General features: G+C 37.0%; 1 protein-coding gene across 1 annotated transcript in view; it reads left to right on the forward strand.

The window, feature by feature from the left end:
- Positions 1-20,778, forward strand: part of AGO3 (argonaute RISC catalytic component 3) — a gene marked incomplete at its 5' end in the record, with an annotated part of 109,430 nt that overhangs the window by 39,028 nt on the left and 49,624 nt on the right. Inside the window, 4 exon segments of the mRNA NM_001194974.1 lie at positions 14,338-14,472; positions 18,891-18,978; positions 19,103-19,250; positions 20,013-20,132. Of these exon segments, the coding sequence (NP_001181903.1) occupies positions 14,338-14,472; positions 18,891-18,978; positions 19,103-19,250; positions 20,013-20,132 (491 nt within the window).

A 20,778-nucleotide genomic window follows, 5' to 3' on the forward strand; every position in this document is an offset into this window, starting at 1 on the left:
GAGCAACAAATCATCACAGGCAGTTTGAGAGCCAAAAGATGGTGTCAGGGAAGCCAAGGGAGGAAACATACTCAGAGAGTAAAGGATTTCACAGATAAGCAGTGGGAGCTTTTCCAGTAAAATTAAGAGTAAGACAAAGACGTCAGTACTATGATATTTAGTCACTCTTGTGTTTGCTAACTTCTGTTCTTCTTGCAGGTTTCAGTCTACATGTTACTTCCCTGAGAAGCAGTATTTGACACCTTTCTCCCCCCCTTCCCTCCCCCATCCAGCCATCCCCCAAGTCTGAGTTAGATATTTCTCTCATGTATACCCCTAGCACAGTATACTTCCCCTGTAATACCATGTGTCATCTTGAATTATAAGTGTTTATTATTTTTAGTCTCCTATTAGAATGAAAACTCCATGAAGCTAGGGACTATCCATCTAATTTACCTGTATATGTACCCTCAATGCCTGGCACAACTTTTGGTCATATTAAATAAAAAATGAATAAATAAAACCAAGAACATGGAGGAAGAGCATCCAAATGAGCCTGGAAAGTTAGAAAAATATTTGTAGAAATAAATGATGTCTTAGCTGAGCTTTAACATATGATGAGATCAAGAGTTGGGATTAAAAAGGGGATACACAAGAATAAAAGATTTCTGAGTGGTCTCTAAAACTATTGAAAGATAAAAGTGAAAAATCTAAATGAAATATAGTAGCCTTATTGAGAAGAATCCACTTGATATCAGTTCTAACAAAATTAATCTATAAATGCAATTTTAAGTAAAGTTCCAACAGAGTACATAGTGAAACCTTTATCATAAGTCAATATTAAGATTTATGTGGAAAAATGAATGACTACGAACAGTCAATATAACTGTAAAGAATAAAGGGGGAGGACTTGTCCTCCCTATTTTATTTTATTTATTTATTTTGTCTTTTTAGGGCCACACCCACAGCATATGGAGATTCCCTGGCTAGGGGTCCAGTCGGAGCTGTAGCCACCAGCCTACAGCCACAGCCACAGCAACGATAGATCCGAGCCGAGTCTGCAACCTACACCACAGCTCACGGCAATGCTGGATCCTTAACCCACTGAGCAAGGCTGTGGATCAGACCCACAACCTCATGGTTGCTAGTCGGATTCATTTCCACTGCACCATGATGGGAACTCCTGCCTTCCCTATTTTAAAACTGTAGTACTTATACCACACTTTAACTGCAGGAACAGACAGATTAATGAAGCAAAATACAGAGCCTAGAAATAAGCTGAATGTGTATGTGTACTTTGTTTATGTTAAGTTGGCATTTCAAGTCACTGAGGAAAGAGTGAAGTATTTCATAAATGATGTTACATAGTTGCTAACTGTATGAAGAAAAAATAATTAGATCCTCTTACATCATATCCCAAATTTATTTCTAGGTAGAACGTAATCTAAAATTTGAAAAGCAAGGAGTCCCCTGTGGTACAGTGGGTTAAGGATATGGCATTGTTGCTGCAGCAGGTCAGGTCACTACAGTGGCTTGGGTCACTACTGTGGCACAGGTTCAGTCCCTGGCCTGGGAACTTCCACCTGCCACGGGCATAGCCAATAAATACAATACAAAATAAAATAAAATACAGCAAACCTTCCAAAAAACTTGAAAAGCAGAACTTTGAAATTCAGGAAAAAAATGAGAATAACATTAATCAAAATATAAAACATATATATCAAAAAAGAAAACACTGATAAACTTGGCTACATCAAAATTTAAAACTGATTTGTATAAAAGACCCTGTCAACAATGTTAAAATGCTAGGAGAATATTTACAGCTCATATAATCGAGAGTTTTATGGAATATAAGATCAGTAGTAAAAAAGATAATTCACAAAAGAGAAAATCCAAATGGCTGATAAACACATGAATATCAGGTTCTCAAATTCATTAGTAATCAGGAATGAAATCAGTACCATTTCTACCATTTCACATCCATCAGATTTGTAAAAATTTAGAAGTCATATCAAATGTTGGTGAGAATAAAGTAAAAGGAACTCTCATGCACTGTTAGTAAGGGTATGATTTGATACAACTACTTTGGAGAGCAGTTTTCAATATCTAGAAAAGATGAAGTAAAGATGAAATTGAACATATCTTAAAACCCTTGATATACCATAGAGATATCTTGCATATATCCCTGAAACAATATTTATAATCGCAGAAAATTGGAAACAGCCTGCTTCCTGTAAATAGCAAAATAAATATTCAAATGAGTATATAAATTGTTATATTACGATGTGCTGTATGACAGTTAAATGAATGAACCAGATCTATATATATCAACATGGATTATTTTTGAAAACAGTGTTGGATGGGAGTTACCGTCATGGCTCAGTGGAATCGAATCTGACTAGTATCCATGAGGATGCATGTTCAATCCCTGCCCTTGCTCAGTGGGTTAAGAACCCAGAGTTGCTGTGAGTTGGGATGTAGGTCACAGACACAGCTTGGACCTGGCATTGACGCGGCTGTGGCATAGGCCAGAGGCTACAACTCCGATTAGAGCCCTAGCCTGGGAACCTCCATATGCCACGGGAAAAGTCCTAAAAATCCAAAAAAGAAAAGAAGAGAGTGTTGGGAGGGTGAGCAATAGCAAAGGCTATGTTACTATTTATGAAAATTTAGAAAAATAAAAAGTATATATGGGATACATTACAAATGCAATAAAATTATCAAAACATAGATGGGACAAATACCAGTTTCAGGATAGTGGTTCCCTTTATGAAGAAAGAAGGAAGAGGAATTAAATAGATTGGGGTCGGGAAAAGAGACCTAAAAGACTGCATCTTTCAAGAAAAATGTGAAAGTTGAGTGTCCATTGTGGCTCAGTGGGTTAAGAACCCAACCAACCGTAGTCTCTGTGAGGATGTGCGCCTTGCTCAGTAGGTTAAGGATCTGGGCATTGCTGCAAGCTGCTGCGTAGGTCACAGATACTGCTCGTATCTGCTGTCACTGTGGCTGTGGCGTAGGTAGGCCTCCGCTGCTGCTCTGATTTGACCTCTAGCCTGGAAACTTCTATATGCAGCAGGTGCAGCCTTAAAAAGAAAAAAAGGAAAGAAAAATGTGAAAGTATGTGTATTTATGTGAACAAACTGTGTAGATAACTTCAGGTGCCATTGTGAAGCAAAATAATCAAGATGGTATTTTTTTAAAGACCCGTGATATCTTCATGAAGTGAAATAAAGCCTAAAATTTTAAATGGGTTTATTTTTAAGTTGTCAATACTATGTAATGCTGCTGTGAAAAATAATGAGGGAAAGTATTGCACCGATCACCATACTTGCTTATATTTCCTTTTTCATTTGTGTGATTTTGATTTCGCAACCTTTGCACTTGGTGTATTATACTGAACAAAGCAGTCTTTATTGAATTTGAAATCAACCAAAGAAAATTGGTATTGAGCAATATCAGTATTACAAAGAAGTATTAAGTGCAATGGGACCATCTAACAAAGGGATCCATTCTAGTCTCGGTGTTTGAAGAACATTTTTCTGAGGAAGTGACACGAGCTAGGCAAAATTTGTGGTGGAGATAAGCAATGGAAGAGTACTTTAAGAGAGCGAGCAATTTAATTCTAATTGTGTGACTTAATCTTGTTTTCAAAATGATTGTTTTCATGATATTTAATACCCTAACTCTCAACTATGTAATTAAACTTAATGAATTTTACCAGTCTAAGACATAAACTTTTTTTCACATTTCATCATCTCTGAACTTAGGAGATATCTTGGAGTAGATGGTTTGTCACAGTTTAATTGGCAGATTTCTCTTTTAGGATACATAAAATATCAATGTACCTTTTCATAATTGGCATTTTGGAGTCAATGAAATGCAGATTTTCTTTTCTTTCCTTGCTTTTTAGGGCTGCACCTGCGGCATATGGAGGTTTCCAGGCTAGTAGTCGAATTGGAGCTGCATTTGCCAGCCACAGCCATAGCCACAGCCACAGCCACAGCCACAGCCACCCCATATCCCAGCCAATCTGCCATGTACACCACAGCTCACGGCAAAACCAGATCTTTAACCTACTCAGTGGGGCCAGGGATTGAACTGGCGTCCTCATGGATATTAGGTTCTTTACCACTGAGCTACAGCGGAACCTCCTGCAGAATATTTTTTTAGGTTAACCTCTTTCTAGACCTAACTCATGTGCAGCTTGCATTTTATTGTAATTATGCATTTTAAGAGTATCAGACTGAATCTGGTTTTTATTAGTTGTATCTCCCTAAAGATATTTTTGTTATCCACTTATGTACCAGGTAGAATGCTAAACGTTTTACATTAATTACAGCTTTCCCTCATTACCTGGGTTCCATGGATACCAAGGGCTGACTGTATTATGCCATTTTATATAAAGGACTTGAGCTCCCACCGATTTTTGATATCCATACGGAATCCTAGAACCACTCTCGCACAGATACCAAGGGACAGCTGTATCTCATGTGAACTTTATCGCAGTTGTATGAGTTAGGCGATACCCCCAACTGAAGTTCAGAGAAAAAAATCTCTAAACTTTCTCTTTCTAAAGGTCATATAATCTAACTTTATATTTACATTACTATATATGTAATATAACCTAAAATATATTTAATATATATATTTAATATAACCATAGTTTATATTTAAATAATAGAGGTCAGCTTTTCTGATTCCAAAGCTTATACCATTAATGTTCACAACTCTTTCTGTATCCTTTAAGAAGCAAGATTCCTGGCAGACACATCTCAGACCTGAGACATCTGAGTTGAGAAATGTTTTTCATTTTCATTTACTTTATTTACTTTCTTTGCTTTTCAGTAAAAAGTAGCTCTCTATAAAACATTCACTATCTCTTTTGCTGCTAGAAGAAAGTAGTCAGAATACATAAATCATTGTAAAATTTAGTAATTTTAATTTATTCTGCTTAATAGTCAAAGGTTCACACTGAATATGCTTCCTTTGCATATTTCTAGTAGGTAAGTTATTTATTTTTTTGTCTTTTTAGGGTCGCACCCTTGGTATATGGAGGTTCCCAGGCTGGGGATCGAATTGGAGCTATAGCCACTGGCCTACACCACAACCACGCCAGATCTGAGTCATTTCTGTGACCTACACCACAGCTCATGGCAATGCCAGGGAACAAACCTGTGTCCTCATGGATACTAGTCAGATTTATTTCTGCTGAGCCACGATAGGAACTCCTCTAGTAGGTAATTTATCAATCACAACATTAGTGTTGCCTGCTTTGTATGTTTGTCTTAGGTTCAGGTGTAAGATCCTTAAGGTTAAGAAATAAGTTGGTTATATAGTATTCAAATTAGTCCTCAGAAATAGATCAAAGCAAAACATTTATTTCTTTAGGGTAAAGTGAGAGTCTGATTTTAGGTAGGAGGGCAGGAACTTTATCAACATGCCAAGTAAAGTTATCTGTATCAGGCTTGTCCATTTGTACATTGTCCATGTACATTAGAAAACAGTATAATAGGAATTTCAGTGACAGTATTCACCAAATCTGTTATTTGATTGACACTGTTTCAGTCTGATTGAGTATGCTCTTCATATTTGGTATACAACTGTCCTCTTGGGATCACACTTCACTATCTCTATCCCCTCCCCCCCCTTTTTTGTCTTTTTGCCTTTTTCTGGGGCCGCTCCCACGGCGTATGGAGGTTCCCAGGCTAGGGGTCCAATTGGAGCTGTAGCCGCTGGCCTACGCCAGAGCCAGAGCAACGCGGGATCTGAGCCATGTCTGCAGTCTACACCACAGCTCACGGCAACGCCAGATCCTTAACCCACTGAGCAAGGGCAGGGATCGAACCCGCAATCTCATGGTTCCTAGTCGGATTCGTTAACCACTGAGCCACAATGGGAACTCCTATCCCCCCCTTTTTAAAAACATTCAGAAGTTTCATGAAAAGTTTAGCTGGGTTTCTATGTTGGGAATAATTTTCCTTCATAAATTTGAAAGCAGTGCTCCGTTTTTAAATGGCTTTAGTAAGGTTTTGCTTCCCTTGTTTATTTAACTTTCTGGAAAATTTACTCACCTTCATCTTCTAACCCTCTCTTCACTTTTTCATTTTTGCTATTATGTTTTTAAATTCTAATCATTCCTTTTTATTTTCTGAATGTTATTTTAATATGGCATACTGTTCTTTTTCACATATGATATTCTCTAAGCTCATTGAAAATAATTTATTTTGGAGTTTTGTTTTTCTTGTATGTGCTTATGTTTCCTCCAAGGTCTCTTTGTTTGTTCACTTTGATCTCTGTCCTCCATTCTGGAGGCTTCCCGTAGTGTCCTTGATTATTTTCTCTGGATACAGTGGGAATCTAAACCACTGACTAGATGCTTCGAATGCATCCTGGGGCCTATTGACCTTGAGCTTTATCATAGGGTGATTTAAGTGGACTGATGTTGGGGAACCTATATTGTTGGTATCCTTAGGTCTTTCCTGTTGGCTGGTCAAATTTCCCAAAGATGAGTCTTAAAACTCCTGCCTGAAAGGTAACAGTCTCCTTGTCTGCATTCTGGAAGCCAAGTTGGGGAGTCTGGCTTGGGAGATGTCTGCATTCAGCATTTAATATTTACAATCATTTAATTCCTTGTTTGGGGTATAGTCCTGTGTCCTCAACTGTGCCGGACATCCTCCCTCCAATAAGTCTTTTACTTTTTCCAGAGAATAGACGTACAGATTATGCCAGGATGAAGAAGAGGCAGTTGTTCAGCACTGTGAATGGACAAAGGATCTAGAACTTTACCTGCTTCTCAAACAGCCTTTCTCTTCATTTTTCTGTACCACCCCCCTCCTTTTATCATTAGTTTCAGAGGTACCTGGTACTGTCATTTCTCATGCCTTGTGAGGTTACTATCTGCTATGTCTATTACAACTTGTCTACTTGCTTTTCATCATTTAAAATGTTGATGCATTTCCTGTTTTCTGTTCTCCTTCCTTCCATGTTTATGTCTTTTCTTACTTTATTAAAAAGTTCCCTACCATAGTCATAGAGTTTGGGAAAGGAGTGAAATGAGCTGCTTATGGTTTACCTGCCATCTTAACCCAGGATCTGTTCTTAAAAGGCAGAGGCTTTTGTCTGGTTCATCTCTAAATTCCAATGCACAAAGGAGTCCCTGTATAGTAGGTACTTGAAGAATGTTTAAATGGATGATGAAGTCTTATTTTATACCTGTAAAATTCAGTTGGTAACAAATTTGTGTGGAGGCCTTTTTTCTTGCCGCCTGGACCTCTCCGTAGGGCTGGTTAAGTGTTCTCATGAAATTGTGGCTGGCTTCCTCTGGAGCAAGTAATCCATGATAGATGGCAAAAGCTCTAATGACTTTAAGGCCTAGAGTGAAAGTCACATACTGGTATTTTTGTAATATCCTATTAGATTCACAAATCAGTTATGTTCAGTGTGGAGAAACTTACACAAAGGTGCAAATTCCATGAGGCAAGATTTATTATTAGGGACCATCTTGGAGGCAGGCTACCACACAAAGTTTCTATCTTAAGCTAGAAGAACAAATTAAATCCAAAGTAAGTAGAAGGTAAGAAATAATAAAGGTCAGAGCAGAAATTAATTAAATAGAAAACTACAGAAAATAAATGAAACCAAAAGTTGATTCTTTTTAAAAAGTTAGTAAAATTTAAGAAATTTATAAATTCCTAGCAAAACTAGTCAGGAAAAGTAGAAAAAAAAATTACTAGTGTCAGGAATGAAAGAAAGGGTTATCGCTAAAGAGCCTTCTGAATTGAAAATAAAGGAATGTTAGGAACAATTTTGTACCAATTAATTTTGTAACTTAAATGAAACACAACTTTATAAAAGAAAATTGGAATAGCCTGTATCCATTAAGAAAATTGAGGAGTTCTGGAGTTCCCGTCGTGGCGCAGTGGTTAACGAATCCGACTAGGAACCATGAGGTTTCGGGTTCGGTCCCTGCCCTTGCTCAGTGGGTTAACGATCCGGCGTTGCCGTGAACTGTGGTGTAGGTTGCAGACTCGGCTCGGATCCCGCGTTGCTGTGGCTCTGGCGTAGGCCGGTGGCTACAGCTCCGATTGGACCCCTAGCCTGGGAACCTCCATATGCCGCGGGAGCGGCCCAAGAAATAGCAACAACAACAGCAACAAAGGACCAAAAAGACAAAAAAAAAAAAAAAAAGAAAAAGAATCCTAGGGAGTTCCCATTGTGGCTTAGTGGGAATCCTTGAGGATGCAGGTTCGATCCCTGGCCTTGCTCAGTGGGTTAAGGATCTGGCATGGCTGTGGTGTAGGCTGGCAGCTACAGCTCTGATTGGACCCCGCCTGGGGACCTCCCTGTGCCTCAGGTGCAGCCCAAAAAAGACAAAAAATAAATAAAAATTAAAATTAAAAAATTAAAAAAATTAAAATGTGTTATAAAGTATATCACAAACCTTTAATGAAATTGAAATGACCTTGATAAATTCAGAGATATATTATGTTCTTGAATTGAAAGACTGTCCTAGTGGTATTCTCAACATTTAGTCTCTTCTGGTAAATTTTTTTGCCTTAGTTGTATATTATACATACCTAGATAATGACAATCTAAGTAGTTGGTAATATCTGATTTTCTGCCATACTCCACTCAGGTTTTTTTATTTCTCAATTTTATTTATCTGAATTCTAGCACTTGCCCATGAATTTTGATTATGAATGTAGTACAAATGTGTCCATTTGATTAATGGTTGTCTAGGTTGTTTCCATCCTTTTTACTATTAACAGTACTAGAATAAGCCTTCTTGTTCATGTTAACTTTCACAGATATGGAATTTTTCTAGCGTATATATACCAATAGAGTGAAATTGAATTGAAAATTATGCTCATCTTGAAACTTACTGTAAATTACCATTCACTCCTAACTGACTTATCAACAGTCTGAGAGCTTTCATTTTTCATTTTTCCTTTGGCTTGTTGTCAGTTTGTGTTACTGGTCTTGAAATTTTTTGCCCATCTTGGTGTAAAATGGTAGCTCAATATAGTTTTTATATATATTTCCTTAATTACAAATATAATAATTATTGAAAAATTTTTTGACATTTAGGTTTTCTCTGCCATGCTTATTGTTTTATCTTGATCTGTAGGAACTCATTACATATTCTGTGTAGTAATCAATATCCACATAGTAATCCACATATCTATAGATATGTGTGGTTGGGTTTTTTTAGCTTTGTTTATGGTGTCTTTTTCCTTATAGTTTTTGTATCTTAAGAAATTCTTTCTTGCTTCCAAGATCATAAAAAATATTCTATATTTTCCTTTAAGTGTTGTTTTTCTTCTCAGGTTTAGTTTTCTGAATAGCAGTTTGTTTTTGTATAATGATATAAATTAGGCTTTCAAGTCTATTCTGTTAGTCTGCTGTGTCTGTCCCATGGCCTCTTGACTTGAATAGGATTGTAACAAATATTGATGAATGATAGAGCAGACTTTATTCCTAAAAAGTGTCTTGGCTATTTTTGTTTCCTTGGTCTTTCATAGTAATTTTGGTATCAGTTTCTTAAGTTCCAAAGGTCAAGAAGGTTGTATCCTGTTGGTATTTTCATCAAAATTGCTTTGAATTTGCAGATTAACTTACAAATAATTTATGCTGATAAGGTATATTACTCCATTTTCTTTGGCCACACTGGTGGCATGAGAAGTTCCCAGGCCAGGGATGGAACCTGATCCACAGCAGTGACAATACCAAATCCTTAACCACTAAGCCACCTTCCATACTCTGTTTATTTAAATCTTCTGTAATAGTGAAGATACCTATTATTTATACAGGTCTTATACATCTTTTTTTTAGATTTTATTCCAAGTGTCTCATTTTGTGTGTGTGTGATATTAAATGATGTCTTCTTATATTTTAAGTAGGTTGCTAGTGTATAAGATTGTAATTTATTTTTATAATTGATCATAAATCTAGCAACCTTACTGAACTCTCTTATTCTGTAATTTATCTATAGATTATTGGCTTTTCTCTCTAGATAGTCATATTGTGAAGAATAATAATTTTGTTTCTCTCGGAGTTCCCGTCGTGGAGCAGTGGTTAACGAATCCAACTAGGAACCATGAGATTGTGGATTCAATCTCTGGCCTTGCTCAGTGTGTTAAGGATCCAGTGTTGCCGTGAGCTGTGGTGTAGGTCGCAGATGAGGCTTGGATCTGGCGTTGCTGTGGCTCTGGCCTAGGCCGGCGGCTACAGCTCACATTCAACCCCCAGCCTGGGAACCTCCATGTGCCGTGGGAGCGGCCCTAGAAAAGGCAAAAAGACAAAAAATAATAATTATAATAATTTTGTTTCTCTTTCCAATCTTTTTACTTTTTATCTCGCTTAAATTGTATTACTGTGCTAGTTAGGACTTTTTATTAAATCGAGTTGAATTTACCATAGCCTTTTGGTAGATTTATCAAATTAAGGAAGCTCGTTTCTAGTCCTAGTTATGGTGAGCATTTTAGTTATGGTGCTGAACTTTATCTACTGCATTTTAAGGAGCCATTCTCTATAGAAATGTTTACTTCCTTTAGTGTGTTAATGTGGTATATTTTGTTGATAGGTAAACTCATCTGATTTGTGAAAGAAAGAATAAAATGCATATATATATAGAGGTTTATAAAATGTTAAAGGATTCAATCAAAGGATAGTCAGATTTTTGCTCTTTGTAATACATGCCTAATTCAGCTGTACTCACTGATTTCATCCCATCTCTCTCTTTTTTTTTTTTTTTTTTTTTTGTCTTTTAAGGGCTGGACCCACGGCATATGGAGGTTCACGGGCTAGGAGTGGAATCAGAGCTGTAGCCACTGGCCTACACCACAGCTCACAGCAACACGGGATCCTTAACCCACTGAGCGAGGCCAGGGATCGAACCTGCATCCTCATGGATACTAGTTAGGTTCGTAAACCACTGAGCCACGACGGGAACTCCCACATCCCACCTTTTGTAAGAGCTTTTCTTCACTAACTTTAATTTTTACCTCAAATGCCCACATTATCATAGGGAAGACAGTAAACAGTAAAATGATTAGAAATATAGTGGGACAAACACTACAGAAATTAACGGAATATTAAACAGGATAAATAATGCTTGTTTAGTAGTTTCAACCCTGTGATGTAAGACACATTGTGGGAGTTCCCTTCATGGCTCGGTGGTTAACGAACTGACTAAGATCCATGAGGATGTGGGTTCAATTCCTGGCCCTTCTCAGTGGGTTAAGAATCCGGTATTGCTGTGAGCTGTGGTGTAGGTCACAGATGCAGCTCAAATCTGGCATTACTGCAGCTGTGGTGTAGGCCTGCAATGGCAGCTCCGATTCAATCCCTAGCCTGGGAACCTCCATATGCTGTGAGTGCGTCCCTAAAAAGCAACAACAAAAAAAAGGAAGAAAGTTTACCTGTAGAATTAGACAAATTAAGCATGTTACTTATTACTTAAGTAAATACTTATTTTCCTTTATCCATATTTTTAAATTAACACAGAAGCTATATGTGCTTATTAGGTATGTATCCTGACAACCTTGGGTTTTTTTGTTTTGTTTTGCCTTTTAGGGCCACACCTGCAGCATATGGAGGTTCCCAGGCTAGAGGTCTAATTGGAGCTGTAGCCTTCGGCCTATGCCACAGCCACAGCAACTCGGGATCCAAGCTGCGTCTTCAACCTACACTACAGCTCACGGCAACACTGGATCTTTAACCCACTGAGTGAGTCCAGGGATTGAACCCTCATTCTCATGGTTCCTAGTCGGATTCGTTAACCACTGAGCCACGACGGGAACTCCCAGCCTTGTTTTAATGCACAACAATATTCTCATATCTTTAGTAGGAGAATATAGTGTATACTTTTTTTTTTTTTTTGTCTTTTTTTGCCATTTCTTGGGCCGCTTCCCATGGCATATGGAGGTTACCAGGCTAGGGGTCCAATCGGAGCTGTAGCCGCTGGCCTACACCAGAGCCACAGCAACGCGGGATCGGACCCGCGTCTGCAACCTACACCACAACTCACGGCAACACTGGATCCTTAACCCACTGAGCAAGGCCAGGGATCGAACCCACAACCTCATGGTTCCTAGTCAGATTCATTAACCACCGAGCCACGACAGGAACTTCAGTGTATACTTTTTTTTTAAAGTACTATGTATTTGAATAAGTTATCCAGAATGCTAATGCAATCTTATCTGTCTCTTTTAAAAAAAAAAAAAGTTCAGGGAGTTCCTGTCGTGGCGCAGTGGTTAACGAATCCGACTAGGAACCATGAGCTTGCGGGTTCGATCCCTGCCCTTGCTCAGTGGGTTAACCATCCGGCGTTGCCATGAGCTGTGGTGTAGGTTGAAGACGCGGCTCCGATCCCGCGTTGCTGTGGCTCTGGCGTAGGCCAGTGGCTACAGCTCCGATTCGACCCCTAGCCTGGGAACCTCCATATGCCGCGGGAGCGGCCCAAGAAATAGCAAAAAGACAAAAAAAAAAAAAAAAAAAATTCAATATTGTAGAAATGGTTAAAGTTTATTTGGATGGAAGTTTAGCAATGAGTATTGATTCTTAAACCTTTCTTCCGGAAGTACTCATGGATGTGCACCTATGTGCACCCATGCATATGCACGCGCACACACACACATACACACACAGGACATTTGTTGGAATATTTTTTATAATGGTAAAAAAAAGTAACTATCCATTGTTAGGGACACAAAGTAGGTCCACACAATGAGATATCTTGCAGCTGAAAAAGAATGATATAGTTCCATATTAATAATACACATCTATCTCTAAATATATAATGAGAAAAAAAATTAAAGAGTTCCTGCTGTGGTGCAACAGGATATGCTGCGTGTCTGGAATGTTGAGACACGTGTTCAATCCCCAGCTGGGCACAGAGGGTTAAGGATCTATTGTTGCTGCAGCTACAACATATGCTGTAACTGCCACTTGGATCTGATCCCTGGCCTGGAAAGTCCATATTCCACGGGGTGGCCCAAAAATAAAAAAAGAAGAGAGGAAAGAAAGAGAAATCAAAGCCCAGAATAGTGTTTCTAATGTTTTTATCGTTTGTGTTCTTTTTCATTAAGCAGGGAAGGGAATGTATATTCATTTAATTACCATGCAGCCAAACTGTAGAATAATATGAAGTCATTAAAAAGAAAGTGTTGACATGGAAAGATCTTTAAGACATTGTTAATTTTTTTGTAATGTTTTTTTGTTAATTTTTTTGTTGAGCCACAACGGGAATTCCTTTTATTTCTGTAATAGAGGAAAAAGTAATATGTGCTCACTATTAAAAAAATGAAGATTTAAGATAAAATTGAAGAAAATAAAAATATGTCAATAACCTCATTATCCTGAAATAACTACTACTAAAGCCTTGATAAATAAATATCCTTCCAGGAGTTATCTTGTGGCGCAGTTAAGGATCTGGCATTGTCACTGCAGCAGGCAGCTTGAGTGGCACAGGTTTGATCCCTGTCCTAAGATCTTCCACATGCTGTGGGCACAGCCAAAATATATATATATTTGCAGAGATAAGGGACATTTTGTGGAAGACATTTAATCCCAAACCAGGGATCATAAAAGAACACCACAGCGGGCATGTTTTTTAAATAAAAAAATAACACAGTAGCATGTAGCTTATTGTCTGTTTTGGTTTTACTTTTCACTATATCTCCAGTGCCTTTATAGTACATAATAGCAGTCAGCAAGTATGTGTTTTAAGCAATGAATGCTAGTGGTCTGCTAATTATTGGTGAAGCTCTTCTAGTTCCAAAACCCAAGATTAAGAAATCATACTTGTTAACTCTTAGAAGGCTGCTGACTGTAGCTGGATAACATTGGGCAGATACCCTCACTGTTACTACTTATAGCTTGGATTAGTACTAGTAACATTTAATGCCACCGTCTTCTCAAGTCTACACCAGGCAGGAAATAGATAGACATTTCGCTAGAATAGATAAGCCTTCTGAGCTAACACAGAAGCTTTGTTTAAGAAATAATACCGAACCATTTCTTATTCTAAGGTGCCCTGGGCTTCCTTGTCTCTTTACAGACCTTGTCTCATAGCCAGAACATTGTTCTGTACATGTAGTAGGGAAGGGAATGAGTCTGTTACCCATGATGAGAGAGATAGATTATAAAAACTGTAATACACTTTTCTGTTATTGTATTTGTCTTCCAGTCAAACAAATCAATTGAAACTGCTTAATTTTGGAATTACCTATGTATATAGATATACATAAAAGGGTAATTTTAACTCTATAAGTAGTTAATTATCATGGAGCCTGAGATCAAGTTTTTCATTTTTTTAAAGGAAACATTAATTTGTACTATGTGTGTTTTTCTTCTTAGTTTCTGCCACTGCCTTCTACAAAGCACAACCTGTAATTCAGTTCATGTGTGAAGTTCTTGACATTCATAATATTGATGAACAACCAAGACCTCTGACTGATTCTCATCGGGTAAAATTCACCAAAGAGATAAAAGGTGAATTAATTAGCATTTGGACAACTTAACTATAAAGTGCATGAATATAACAAACTTTTATTGAAATTCTTTTAAGTTAAAATCTGTTCATGTAACATCATCAGTAAAAGTATAGATTAGGTCTAAAATATCACATTAAATTCATTACCATAACATCTTAGGTAATGTTTCAATGATAGAAATACCAAGTAAAGGCATTCGTATTGATATTAGCTAATTCTTTGTTAATACTTTCCCTTACTAGCTGAAGGTATGAGAATATCCCATGGGAAAATGCTTCTATGATACTGTTGAAAATAGGAGGTTTGTTCCAAAAACTTATTGCTTCATAATTGGAGCCATTCTTTGAACATATGCTAATATAATAATTTCTTTACTTTTCTGAAATGTTAGCAGAATATTTATCCCTTTGTAAATTTTATGGATATGAAGCTAGCCTGTTTCATATCTTGTTCTAGAGTTGAAACTTAGTTATTTCATATACATTATTCAATTGACCATTGATCTTGCCTATTTTAGTTAGTAGCTAAAATTTATACAGTGGTGTTGCATTGTGTGTTTTTTACTAGTATAAATTCATCTCTACATGCTCTTCCAAAGAGAAAAATAAAAAATTAATTTCAGTTGTATTCTCAGATTTATATTTTATATATATTTACTCTGTATATTTGTACCTTTCTATATACAAACACAGTTTTATGTGCAAACCCACATATGCTGTACTTTATCAGCAATTTAAGGGATTTTTCAGGAGTAATGTTGATTGTATAAAGTCCTTGCCTTGTTCATGACTTTAGAACCTAATCCTCACATAAGATGTAACTCCACTGTATTTAGTTCCTTATTATTTAGATACAAAGAGAAATTAGATATCCTCTTAGAATGAATAGTATAAGTTCTATTTATAGTAAGTGTTGCATCTTAAATAGAAATAATTATGTTTCATTTTAAGGTTTTGCCTATTTGTTGCAGGTAATTTCAGCTTATGGTTTGAATGAAGCATTGAAGTTTGTTCTCTGAACATCTTACAGTTCCCCAAATCAATTAGTTTAGCTGAATGCATCCTGCTTGCTCGAGTAATCATTTATTCTTTGTCATTCAGTAATCAGGAGAGAGAGAGTCATTACAATAAAACATTGAAAGGAAAATCTTCCTGCTTCGAAAATAAGCATCCATTTATCTCAAGTTATTTGTTTCAAGAAAGTGTTATGTATTCTTATATTGCAACCATACCATTGTCCTTTCATAATCTGTATTAAATGCAGTTAGTATTGTTGGGAGGTGCATTACCCACCATTAATGTGTGATCATCTAAATGCCATGGTTTCCAGTGGAGTTGCTGCTTAGTTACCACCTCTGATATCATGAAGTCACTTAATTATTTTGCGGTAACTATGCAATCAACTCATATCACCACTCTATCACAGAAAATACAAGATGTACAGAACAAAAGGATTCAACTGCAGCCCGAAGAGCATGGACTCGATCTTAACTTCAACTGCTCAGGGGGCCAAAGAAATGACTGAAAAAATGACTAGAAAGCATTATAAAGTTGATGTTATAGTGAAGGTAAAGCCAAGTTTATAGGTTAAATATTTGATTTATTAAACCCAAAAACATTTTTTTGGTTGGATGGAGGGTTTGGGGAGGGACCTTGGCAGAGAATTATCTAGTCCATTTTTTTAATTTCCAGCTTTTGCTAACCCCTGGATTGGATCTAATCCTTAGGTACCTATGACTACTGATTTGGGGTAGAAAAATCTAAGTTGGATCTAACTGACAAACTGATGTATTTTTTTCTCCAAAGTCAAGAAGGCTTTTCTTCCCTTTTTTTTTTTTTTTTTTTTTTTTAAAGCGGGCTCTTTAAAGTACATCGTGTATTCCTACTTAAGTAATGCAGGAGAATCAAAGTTACATGTTCTGTGCTATAAATTTGGGATTACATTTTAGTTGACATGAGGAATTTGATGATAAACTATTAAATAGTGATAAAAAGTGTTCTGTAATGAGTAGTACAATATTCATTTGGTTCAAGTTGAACTTCTTCCTAAATATTTAATGATAACTTTAGAGTGGTTTCTTTATGAAATAATTTATCATGGTTAATAGCAGAAATATTGGGGGAAGTATATGGTAAAAGTACCATATGTATGTAAGTGTATCAACTTGCTTTTGATAAAAACTTACTTAGAAGGCTTGTAGAACCTTACTGATAATTTTTTTTAAATCAAGGCGAAGATTTGAAAACAAATTTTTTTTTTCTTTTTAGTCTTTTTGTCTTTTTCAGGGCTACACCTGTGACATATGGAGGTTCCCAGGCTAGGGGTCCAGTCAGAGCTGTGGCTGCCAGCCTACACCAGAGCCACAGCAACACAGGATCCGAACCACATCTGCAACCTACACCACAGCTCACAGCAATGCCAGATCCTTGACCCACTGAACGAGGCCAGGGATCACACCCGCATCCTCATGGATGCTAGTTGGGTTCGTTAACCCCTGAGCCACGACGGGAACTCCGAAAACAATTTTTTTAAGGAATATAGATGACAGAAATTTGCTTCAAATTTTTCTATCATGTTTTCCCCCTAAACAATTTTTTACATCTTGCTTACTTAATATTGTTGGTATTTCCATCTTAAAAGGCCTTCTCTTGGTAGTAGTTTAATTTCTGGTCTCATTTATAATATAGAGGCATAGTAAATGCTCTAATTGATCTGAAATTTTAGTTTTATAAAGATAGTTACAAATAAAAACAGTTTCTTACTAATTCAACTAGGAGTACTTCTCAAGAAAACCCCATTACTAATTTGGGTACAGTGACATTGTGTCCATTTAACATCTTAATTTATGCTGATATGTCAAAAGAAAATATTACTATAATTGAACTTTGTGTTTGGTACTGCAGTTAGTAGATGGAAAAATACGTTATAGTATATCAGGGTCTCTCACCCTTGGCACTATTCATATTTTGGGCTGGATAATTCTTTGCTGTGGTTGGGGATGGGAGGTAGTCCTGTCCTGTGCATGGCAGGATAATTTAGCAGCATCCCTGGATCCAAGCAATCCTAAATCTAGGCTCCACTAGATGCCAGTAGCACTCCTCAGTCATGACAATCAAAAATGTCTCCAGACATTACCAAATGTTCCCTGTTATGGCACAGTCACTTGTTGAGAACCTTTGCACTATGGGATACACAGATATAAAAGGAAAATAATACAAAAGTAATAACTGAATTACTCTCAGGGAGCTAAAAGTTGTCCTCCATCTACCCCTTTTTAGATTTTCTTCCTTTGAAGTATAGGCCTTGGAAATGGAGTTACTTATCTGTGACCAGTAGCCACTGTATCTGTTTAACTGTTCTCTGGGTAGCTCCAAGACTGCACTGGCCAATATAGTAGCCACTAGCCACATGTAGCTATTTAAACTTTAGTTTATTGAAATTTAATCAAAATTTCAGTTTTTCATTCACAGTAGCTACATTTCATGTGCTAAGTAACAAACATATTGCTAGTGATTTTAGCATAGATGTAGAACAGTCCGTCATTGCAGAAAATTCTTTTGGATACCACTGCTTAGGAAAATTCATCCCAAAGAATTTCAGCCAATGGTTTAAAAGCTCATGGCTTCACGTTCTAAAGCGGGTCTGGGATCCTCAAACTCCTAGGGTCCACAGATGGACACACGATCCAAGAACATCTAAAGTCATATATTAAATTATGTGTATGTGCATTTTTCTGAAAATGTATTGCTTTCATCAGATGCTCAAAGGAGTCATTGATTCTGTAAGAAGATCTGGATCGCCTGGTTTAGGAATTATTTTGGTTGCGTTTGATTTCTATTAGTAGTAAGAGAATGTCACTATATTATCCTTTAACAAAATTGTCACTCCACTTCTGTTAAAAGAGCCTGGGATTTTTTTTCTTCTTGCTTTGTAAATCTTTGAAGGACTTTCTTCTTGAGCTCTATGAAATTCTGATCTTCAGTCACTGTGTGATGACTGGACTATCCAAATATCACGTACTTTGAAGGTTATAGAATATCTTGCAAATTATTGCAACTCCTTTTCCTTTGCTCCTTCCCTCTCCCAGCATAAAAACCTACATTATAAGTGGGGGGGGGGAGTATTATTATTATTATTGGAGAACTTTGTCCCTTGATCTACAGGCCCTGTAAATTTTATGATACTATTTTTTAACAGCTTGATAGAATAGGGAAAAGGCTTGGAGTTAGGTCCATCATGATTGTAACCATTATTAACCATGTTGTATATAAAATCTTTTGTTACTATCACATTGCCTGTATCACAGATTTTCTGTCTGTTTAGAATTTGGGTATTTAAAGTAGTGAACAGGCTTTATAGTTGTAGATATTTTACGTATGACAGTTCTGTAATCTCAGTTTTTCTTGTTGGGAACAGGTCTGAAGGTTGAAGTGACTCATTGTGGAACAATGAGACGGAAATACCGTGTTTGTAATGTAACAAGAAGGCCTGCCAGTCATCAAACGTAAGAAAAGCTGGTGTTTGTCAGAGCAGAGATGATGTGCGGCAGCTTGCTCTAGTTAATGGATTGGGAGTTTTGCTGGCTCATAATAAGATAAGAGTTGTTAATGTGTAATTTTTTTTTCCAGCTTTCCTTTACAGTTAGAAAATGGCCAAACCGTGGAGAGAACAGTAGCACAGTATTTCAGAGAAAAGTATACTCTTCAGCTGAAGTACCCACATCTTCCCTGTCTGCAAGTGGGGCAGGAGCAGAAACATACCTATCTGCCACTAGAAGTAATGTATTTAGCCTACTTATTAATATCCTCTTCTTCATCATTCTGTTGGAATTTTTTAATGACCTGTAACTTATTTTATATTCTCACATTTATTTTGAAGATTGAACTATTTTTAAATTTCATTTTATTCTAAATTTTCAGTTTTGAAATAATATGGGAAAAAATTTATCCGCGGTCCTACCACTCTAAATGTAACCACTGTTAGCATTTTGGTTCACTTCTTTTACGCCTTTTTATCCAGTGCACATTTTACCTAATTATAAAGCAGTATCATTTGCTGCCTTTTTACTTAACATGATATTTAAAAGAAGTGGTTTAATGGAGTAGGTTTTAAAATTTAATCTCACATGTAATTTGAGCTCAACATTTAAAATACATATATCTAGGAGTTCCCATTGTGGCACAGTGGTTAACGAACCCGACTAGGAACCATGAGGTTGCGGGTTTAATCCCTGGCCTCGTCAGTGGGTTAAGGATTCAGTGTTGCTGTGAGCTGTGGTGTAGGTCAAAGACTTGGCTCGGATCCTGCGTTGCCGTGGCCGTGGCATAGGCTGGTGGCTACAGCTCTGATTCGACCCCTAGCCTGGGAACCTCCATATGCTGTGGGTGCGGCCCTAAAAAAGACAAAAAAATAAAATAAAATACATATATCTATATATTATATAATATATAATTGTATGTTATATATAATTTACATATGTATGTATATATAGAATATGTATATATATCCATCTAGTACAAAACTTTTTTCCATTTGTAGGTCTGTAACATTGTGGCAGGGCAGCGATGTATCAAGAAGCTAACAGACAATCAAACCTCCACTATGATCAAAGCAACAGCAAGATCTGCACCAGATAGACAAGAGGAAATTAGCAGATTGGTTAGTACTTAACCCTAGAAATGGAAATTAGAAATGTATTTGGATAAGCTACTAAAGAACCATATCCTTATCAACTCATACCTTATTACCATTTTATGGACTATCGTAATTGAAAGAGATTATGGAAGTAATCTAGTGGTATTCTAGGGGTAAACCTTAGCAGGTTCTATGATAAGGGTTAGATCCTTCTAATTTAACCACTCAACTCTTTAATTATATCCAAAACAGATTCTCTGATAACTAATGTTTCAGTTTAGTGAACTGGACCTTTATGAACTCTTACCTAAAAGAGGAGAGGAAGAGGAAGAAAAGTCAAGGTATTATGACTAGCAGTGGTGAACGTCTTAAGACACAAAGTAGGATTGCTTAACCCCAGTAACAGCACTGGTGACTATACAGGATGAATAAAGAAAAATGAGGAGTTCTTACTGTGATGCAATGGAATCAACAGTGTCTCTGCAGTGGGATGTGGGTTCTGTCATGGCCGGGTACAGTAGTTTGAGGATCCACCATTGCTGCAGCTGGGGCAAAGCTCGCAACTCTGTCTCGGATTCCATCCCTGGTCTAAGGAACTTCCATATGGCACAGGGTGGCCAAAAAAGAGAAGAAAAATAAATATGAGACAGTTCCAACCATATGGAGTCTC

The sequence above is a fragment of the Sus scrofa genome, chromosome 6, assembly GCF_054392235.1.
Source record: "Sus scrofa isolate SSC_HxYL_T2T_F1_AM1 chromosome 6, Sscrofa_HxYL_maternal_Yorkshire_Landrace_v2.0, whole genome shotgun sequence".
In the NCBI taxonomy this organism is placed as follows: domain Eukaryota; kingdom Metazoa; phylum Chordata; class Mammalia; order Artiodactyla; family Suidae; genus Sus; species Sus scrofa.